Source organism: Brassica oleracea, chromosome C6 (assembly GCF_000695525.1).
Source record: "Brassica oleracea var. oleracea cultivar TO1000 chromosome C6, BOL, whole genome shotgun sequence".
NCBI lineage: Eukaryota > Viridiplantae > Streptophyta > Magnoliopsida > Brassicales > Brassicaceae > Brassica > Brassica oleracea.
In genome coordinates, this window is record NC_027753.1 from 23,436,613 (window position 1) to 23,445,329 (window position 8,717).

Consider the following 8,717-nt stretch of genomic DNA (forward strand, 5'->3'; position numbering starts at 1 on the left):
ATTTTGTGAATAATAAAGGGAATGGGTGTTTTGGTATTTTCGTTTGCCTTATGAGTTATTCTAGTAAATACAAAAATTTATGAGTTATTCTATATAATTTGAGTTATTTTGAGTAATTTCTCAAAAATAAATCATAAATATATATCTCTGTCTTGTCCTAGCCCTCGTTTCCCTGGTCTAAAGAAAAATAAAAAAAATAATGTCACTGATCCGCCGCATGTTTGGTCGGCGCAGCTTCTGCACAGCCGTGGCAAGAAAAGCTGAGGACATAATGAAAAACCCAGATTGCCGTACTTGGGAGCTAAGCTCGAGAGTCAGCTACCTCGTCAATTCTGTTGGCGACTTAGACACGGCAGCTAGGTACTCTCGTTTGGCTGTCTTCAGCAAACCCGATGACGAACCGGAGGTAACAGTCCATACATGTGAAACCATCATCGGAAGCATGGTGCGTGCTAAAAGACACAAGGACGCTTACGATCTCTACGATTACTTCTTCAACAAGCATACGCTCAAACCAAACAGCAGTTGCTGCAACCACATCATCGAGTCTCGTTTCCAACAAGGTCTTGTTGACGAAGCTCTTGATTTCCACCGAACCGTCAAGGGTGTCGTCCCTGACTACCCGAGTGAAGCTAGTTTAAGGGTAATGACCAAAGGTTTAGTCCACTCTGGTCGATTTGACCTAGCTCAAGCCTTGCTTAAGGGCAGCTCTAAAATGTTTCCTGATCACGTGGCGTTCAACAATCTGATTCAAGGGTTTTTGGATATTGGGAATTTAGACAAGGCCAATCACTTGTTTGAAGAATTCTAAACGATCGTTGTCTTCTAGTATTGCTGATTACAAGTCTACATGGGATTTTTTCTATCGAGGATATCCACGATACGAAAACAGAGTCGCATTCCTGATGGCCACATTCATGGAGTACTGGTTTAAGCAAGGTAAAGAGGTTGAAGCTATGGAGTGTTACAACCAGTCTGTTCTTCCAAACAAGTTACTGCTTTGTCCAGAAACTGGCAACGCCCTTTTGAAAGTTCTGCTCAAATACGGACAAAAATCACATGCTAGGGCATTGTACAATGATATGTCAGCTCAATCTGGAACCTTGAACTCTGATACGGTTCAGATAATGGCGAAGGGTCGGTGTAGCAAGGAAATCAAGACCTACAACAAGGCGAGCGCTGAGTCTCTCCTTGCAGATTCAATTGGTTTCATTCCAGTCACCACTTTCAAAACTATCATAGACGTGGCTCTAAAGGACGGAAGAATAGATGACGCTCTTAAAACCTCCAACAAAATGTTCGACATGGCTCTAAAGGAAGTCTCCGAACAGTTTAACCCACTCTAACGTGGTTTCTTTGACTAGTAATGATGATGTTATTTCCTCCTCTTGATTAATTATCGTTTTTTATTTTAATCTAAATTGAATTTTTAAGCATCAAACAAACAAACTAATATTCGTTCATCAACCTTCAAATGCTGCCATACATTACTAATAGTTTAATACCATTTAAGGTTTACGTTCCAAGACTCTTTTTCTCGTTTAAAATAAACCTATGATTACAAAATCTCGGTTAAAAGTCAAACAGGATATGACTACTTCAGATTTTCATGCATTGTTCATTTATTCAGAATGCCAACTTAGGGACCCAGCAGAGATATTATGTGGTTGTGAATTTTTCTAAAAAGTAACATAAGAGGTCGTTGGGAGAGATTGAACCAACTAGGGATGTTAATGCAGGGTAAAATAATCCAGCCCAACCCAACCCATTTTATACCCAATCTGCAAAAACCCAAAAACATCGAGGTTGAAATCCAAACCGAAAAAATAACCCAATGGCCAATATGGTATAGGTTTATCAGTGGGTACCAAAAGTATTATCTTATTTATTCTGAAAATCATGTATAATATTAATATCATTAATGTGAGCTTTAATATATAAACAAGATTTTGCAATTTTATAGAAACTTGTTCTAGCGGAAAAACGACTCGTTTTTCCGAAAAAAGAAATATTTTGCAATTTTAACCGGAAAGCTCATTTTGCGGTTTTAGCAATAAACCTCGTTTTGACAGAAAAACTCATTTATGGTAATGAGAAAATTTGTTAAGTTGTTTTTGTGGTTTTTGTGGTTTTAGCGGAAAATTTTATTTTTGCTGTTTTTGGTCGGTAAATTGGTTTTGTGGTTTTGGTGGGAAATCTCATTTTTACGATTTGCCGGAAAAATAATCTTTCTGGTTTTGACGGAAAAACTCGTTTTTGCGGTTTTGACGAAAAACTTATTTTTACGGTTTTGGCAGGAAAATTTCTTAGTTTTTGGCGGGAAACCCGTTTTTGATTTTGACGGGAACAATCTTTTTTTGCGATTTTGGCGGAAAAACTCGATTTTTAAGGTTTTTGCGAAAAAATTCGGTTTTGCGGTTTTGGCAGGAAAACTCGGTTTTGTGGTTTTGGCTGGAAAACTCGTCTTTAATTTTGACAGGAAAACTCGGTTTTGCAGTTTTGGCGAAAAAGCTCGATCTTTTGGTTTTGACGGGAAAACTCGATTTTTTCGGTTTCGACGGGAAAAACCGTTTTTGCGGTTTTAGCGGAAAAATTGAGTTTTACGGTATTGGCGGGAAAACACTTTTTGCGGTTTTGGCGGGAACATCGATTTTACGGTTTTCAGTCAGAAAACTCGATTTTGCGATTTTAGCGGGAAAACAAGGTTATACAGTTTTTGCGGGAAAATTCAGTTTTGCGGTTTCGGCGTGAAAACTCGGTTTTGCGGTTTTGACAGGAAACTTAGTTTTATGGTTTTGGCGGGAACACTCGGTTTTGTGGTTTCGGCAGAAAAACTCGATTTTTCGGTTTCGGCGGGAAAACTCTTTTTGGTTTACGTGAGAAAATTTATTTTTACGGTTTTGGCAGAAAAATTTATTTTTTGGTTCTGACGGAAAAAAACGATTTTACAAATTTTATATAATTTAATTAAAGTGGTGAAAATCTATATATATAATTGAAAACTCATGGGTAAACCATTACCCTTTTTTATTTACCCAACGTAAATATGAGTTTTAAAATTAATTCCCATGGTTAACCCAATTAATCTTAGATGGGTAAAAACTCAACCTATTATTAGTGGGTTTGGGTAAACTAGTGGGTAATTACCCATGTTAACATCCCTAGAACCAACGAATAGAACAGAGTATTTAGTGGACTACAACAGCCAAGGCTGGGGCTGATAATGCTGTATTTACAGTCTCTTCTTAACTTGCTTGTTCAACTTTTCATTATTTTATATCTTTCTCTAAAGTTTTTGAGTTCTCAGACATGCATTTTCTGTGTCAGTGTGACGTGTATGGATACAAAGAGTTTGATCAAACAAAGATGTACTTTGGTTTGACCATAGTCAAAATGTTCATTATATGAGTTTTACTCAGTCAGTGTACGAACATCGATTCATAACTAGCTTCTCTGCGGCCTTGAATGTATTTTTATCACATTATATGGGGACTGGGTTTAAACTGTAAATTTTAGTAGATGTACAACTCTGTTTTCTTCTCAAAGCTTTTTGACTTCTTTGACTCAAACTTGGTCTATATAAGTCCCATTGTTCTTGACTCATTTCTCTCATTACTATCTCTCTCTCTCTCCAACCCATTTTAAAAGAATCTCTCTTACAACAGACCTCTCTCCATGTCTGGAAGTGAAGAAGATGATGTTCTTCCCCGTTTCTTCAAGGTCTTCCTCTCACAAACCGCTTCTGAATCGATGGTACATCTCTTCTTCTCTCTTTCAATTTTTCCTTCTTCCATGTAGCAAGTAGAGAGGATTATGTTTGGGAGAGTTATGGTTTAGGAGCAAAGAATCTTTAGTTACTTAGGATGAAACGTGATCAAAAGATTCTTGATTTGTTCCTTTGTCTCTCCTCATACGTCTTAAGTCTTTTGATTTTAGTATGAGTTTTCTGATGTATAAGCTTGTTGTATGTTTGGTGATTATCAGGCGATTCCAATGTCTTTCAAAGACCTACTGCCACAAACAGCTAAGCTTCTTATCTTTGAATGAGCATCTTGAAGACCCACTGCCACAAACAGCTAAGCTCCAAGAAGAAGAAGAAGAAGAAGAAGAAGAAGATTCTTCAGTGGTTGCTGATACGAATGAGGAAGAAGAAGGTGATGATGATGATCCTTCATTCGATGGTGATGAAGTCAGCCAGAGTGTTGACAGTGATGACATTGTATCTAATGCCGATGGTTGGATATTTCATAGTAGAAGGAACAGGGTTAAAGAGCACTGTGAGATGCTTCACATCAGGAAGAAAGTTCACTCAATCAAGATCACAGTCAAACGTGGTTGAATCACTCATAATCATCATCATCAGTTCAGCACCATCACCACACCCTTCATCCATCACTCATCTTCATCACTATCATGAGTTCTATGGCTTTTGTTTGTTTTATGAGTGTTGTAGTTTCCTTCTCAGGTTTTATCGTAGTAGTACTTTCCTTATCCCCAAGAAACCTTGTGACCTTATTGATGTTTCATGTTGTATTTTCAATGCATATATGCCTTTTATGTTATTTTCTTTGGCAATGGCTACTTGTATGAATATATGAAACATTAGGTGTTCAATCTTAAGCTTTCAGATTCGCATATTAATGAAAAACAGCATGACTTTGCATTACTAACTTTGAGTTTGGGAAAATTAGCTGCAACATTTAAAAAAACTCAGTTGACCAAAATCTTGGTACGTGGTCGTTTTTCTATAGCTCTGAAGTTTATGCAGCACGACGATACTCTAGCTGTTTGGTGTTTTCTTGAAGTACCTTGCGTACTCTCTCTGCAATCGCTTTGCAGCCTTCAGAAGCCAAGGCAAAGACCGTTTCAAATGTTTCCATCGGTAACTTTGCATCCATCGTTATAAACAGTCAGAAAATCAAACTTGAATGTGGATGTAAGAGAAGTGTGATGATCTGAGAGGGAGAAAAAGATGAACCTGAAGGAGTGTAACTTTGTCTAGTTTAGGTAGAATGCCGACGGTTACATCAGCTCCTCCAGCGCTGTCTTCGACATAGTTAAGATCAAGAAGTGGAGTGCTGTTTAAGTATCCAGCACTGCAGGAAACAGAAAGATCACGCATCGGAACCCCAGCGTCTGCAAGAACTAGCGTCGCAGCATTGATAATACAAGCTGATCTTGTTCCTGATTAACCACAACATAACATTTAACAACAGATCCATAGATTAACTAAAACAGGGAGTTAATAGATTGAGATCTTGACAGCAGAACAGATAACCCCATCAGCTTGTAGGACCTGAAGGAAAATGTCAATCTGCATAAAAGAAACAATCAATCTAAAGACTCAAAAGAATTGGCTAAAGATTCCTGCCATGGTTATTTTAGAAAGGTAAACCTGAGAATGAGGCAACAGTTCGGTTAGTATGCAAGCTTCCATTGTCTGACGGATGACAAGAGATATCTCTGTTGATCGCCTGACATTCCATAATACACACACAATTCAAGTTTTTATGAATAATTGCAAAAACTGTGAGTTTTTTAGATATGTAGTGAGTGTAATAAACATGTCATTTTTCTGTCTTCTACGATCACCCGTATTGAAATGAGCCATACTATATTCACACAGCACCTACAAAAATTAGAGAGAAGAAGAAGCCACACGCATTTCAATTCACAAAGTTCTATCTACGCTAATAAGAGAATATGCACAAAAGAAGATCAAAAACAATATACATACCAATGCATGACCATTCTTCTGTTGGCTCTTGTTTTGAATCTGAGGGGGAGCAAAGAGATACAAGCTTGATTCACTGACTCTGATACAATAAAAAAGGAATCAACAATCATACAGAATGAGTAATCAATCAAGTACCTCTCTAAGGCCATAAACAGCTGCAATGACTTTCGTATTACCCATCTCAAAACAGCAGAGCTAAGACATGAGCAAGAAAGAAAATATAAAGTTTTTGAGTTTTTATTCATGTTAGAACTGAGATGAAGATAGGAGTAAGATCTGTGTTTACCCATCAGCCTTGGAGTGACATCCTCGCGACCAATCTCACACGGGAAGGTCCCACAGACTGGCGCATGAGTTATTGGCGTGGAAGACTTAAAATGGCGTGGAGACCAAGCTACTAAGGTAGGACAAAAGCTCCACTCTCAATACGGTAACTAACACGTATCAGATATATAACGTCTCAGTCTGAGATGCGGAAAGCCGTTTTGGAGTCCCCAATGGGCAATGGGTCACGAACCGCGTTAATCTCACTAATACAAAGACCAATATACTTTCCGGTTTAACATCTCTTTCGGTTTATAAACTACAAGAACCATAATACTACAAAATTCAGTATAATTGTAAGGATCTTTTTATTTATTTTACCGTGGTTACATTTAGTTTCAAGAGTAAAACTTCCTCTGAAACAATTTAAAATTTCTGTTGATTATGTCATTCCTATATTGTGAATACTGCTGAACCGGGTTGAATATGGCATTAATATCTCTCTACAGTTAACAAAAAGACACAATTTACAAAAAAACAGTAATGTGTTGTTCGTTTGCTCACCCCGATCTATCTGGGTGAAGATACAAATTGATATTCGTTTTGTGCATTATAATGCTACATCCAGATGGATCACCCAACTGAATTTTTTAAAACTCATCTCAAATTCTCATCCAAATGAAAGTGAATCTTTATGGTACATCTGGATGTAGATACATCTAGTTCAGTCCAAAATGATAAATGACAAAATGACCTTTTAAAGTCAAAATATTATTTTCAAACCGTAAATTCTAATTTTTTTTTGTGAAATATATTTTTCCGCCATAATCGAAAAATACATTTCTCCGCAAAAAAAACTGAAAACGCACACATTCCCGCCAAAACCGCAAAATGCATTTTTCCTCAAAAAATATAAAACGCATATTTTCATAAAAACACACTTTTCAGTCAAACCAGTAAAACTGCACTTTTCGGCCAAAACCGGAAAAATGCATTTTCCCGCCAAAACTGAAATAATGCATTTTCCCGCCAAAACCCAAAAACGCATAATCCTGCCAAAACCGCAAAAATGCAATTTTTCGGCAAAAACCGGAAAACACATTTTCCCGCCAAAACTGAAAAACGCATGTTCCCGCCAAACCCGGAAAAGCGCATGTTTCCGCCAAAACCAGAAAACACATTTTCTCGCCAAAACCGGAAACCCATTTTCCCGCCAAAACAGGAAAAATGCAATTTTTCCGCCGAAACCGCAAAAAATAGTTTCCCTCAAAAATGCATATTGGCCGTAAAAAAATGCACATTTTCCGCCAAAACCGCAAAATGTATTTTCTCGACAAAATCGCGAAAAAGAACTTTTCCTGTTAAACTCGCAAATCGCGAAAAAAAAAACTTTTCTGTCAAAACTGCAAAACATAATTTTTCCGTCAAAACCGCAAAACATATTTTCCGTCAAACCCATAAAAACGTATTTTTTGCCGAAACCGTAACATTGCTATTTTTCCGCCGAAACATAAAAAGAAAATATTTTAGTCACTTTATTAACAAGTCCACTTGGATATATATTCAAGTTAAAAAAACGAACTTAGCTGCATTCAGATGATTCATCTGGATGCATGGACAAAATGAAAAAACGAACAACATTTAGATGAAGCATCCGGATAAGATATCTAAATGGATCATCTGAATGCATCTTTCAAATGTACAAACGAAGAAGGCCTAAAAGTATTCCAAAAAAACACATTAAAGAAAATGGCCATAAAAGTAAAAAAAGGAGAATATGGAAATAATAAATGTCATGACTTATATATTTCCTAAGAAACGGCATTCTTCCCTACTTTAACATTTTGACTCTAATCTCTTTGTCTCCACTAGGGCTGGGCAAAAAACCCGGATCCGAAAAACCGAACTGAACCCGATCCGAAAAAGTAGTATCGAACCCGAACCGAAATTGATTAAATATCCGAATGGGTTCAAAATTTTGGTATTTAGAGAACCGAAACCGAACCCGATCCGAACCGAAGTATTTCGGGTACCCGATTATATCCGAAATTGATTTATATACCTATATATATTGATTATTTCGGGAGTATCTGATAAGGAACAATTCTGTGGCAGGAAAGGTCGAGCCAGATATTATAGTGATAATGGTATTCCAGTCTGTGGTAAAGCCATCTTTGAGAAGCCCTTGTACCAATGATTTCCAAACCTTAGATGAGTAGGTACATTGGAAAAAGAGATGATGGCAAGTCTCTTGCACTTCATGACATAGAGTACACTCTGCGTTTATGGTAGCATTCCAAGCTTGCATTTTATCTCCTGTTTGCAACCTGTTCTTTATTGCAATCCAGATCATAAATGAGTATTTCGGGGTGGACTCGGGGAACCATATGCCTCTGCTCCAAGGACAGATAGATTGCCTCGTCCTCAGCTGATGCCATGTCTTTTTAGTGGAGAATCGGTTTCCAAATTTTCCTTCTTCGCTTCTCCATAACGGGACATCATCCATGTCCCTTAACCCTCCAATGCGCAATTTATTTATGTCTTCCTCTATATCATTTAGAATGCGCTCTCTATGTCTTCGCCTCCTGTTATTTGAGAGGACATCTGCCATCGTAGCATTTTCCACAATACCAAGCGCTATTTTACCTCTATCACCTACGGCTTCCTTTAGGCAACCAATCTGCGACCAGACATCATACCAAAAGGATGTATGGTT

General features: G+C 37.5%; 1 protein-coding gene and 1 pseudogene across 1 annotated transcript; one reads left to right on the forward strand and one right to left on the reverse strand.

Annotated features, from left to right (window-relative positions):
• Nucleotides 1–199: 199 nt before the first annotated feature.
• LOC106297780 lies at nt 200–1,346 on the forward strand (annotated as a pseudogene).
• Nucleotides 1,347–4,760: 3,414 nt separating this feature from the next.
• Nucleotides 4,761–8,612, reverse strand: LOC106297781 (exosome complex component RRP41-like). Its single transcript, XM_013733952.1, has 8 exons — nt 8,208–8,612; nt 5,873–5,932; nt 5,738–5,776; nt 5,565–5,629; nt 5,396–5,474; nt 5,280–5,314; nt 4,980–5,186; nt 4,761–4,899 (listed from the first exon to the last, which is right to left on the reverse strand). Exons 1-8 carry the CDS (start codon nt 8,610–8,612, stop codon nt 4,761–4,763), a joined length of 1,029 nt encoding a protein of 342 aa, XP_013589406.1.
• Between the last annotated feature and the right edge of the window lie 105 nt (nt 8,613–8,717).

Bases quoted from the DNA above. Each gene is read 5' to 3' on its own strand.
- LOC106297781 (XM_013733952.1), bottom strand. From the start codon at position 8,612: ATGGCAGATGTCCTCTCAAATAACAGGAGGCGAAGACATAGAGAGCGC. The intron at 5,777-5,872 runs GTACTTGATTGA...GCTCCCCCTCAG, and splicing joins CTGTTTATGGCCTTAGAGAG to ATTCAAAACAAGAGCCAACA. The intron at 5,475-5,564 runs GTTTATTACACT...ATGGAATGTCAG, and splicing joins AGAAGACAGAAAAATGACAT to GCGATCAACAGAGATATCTC.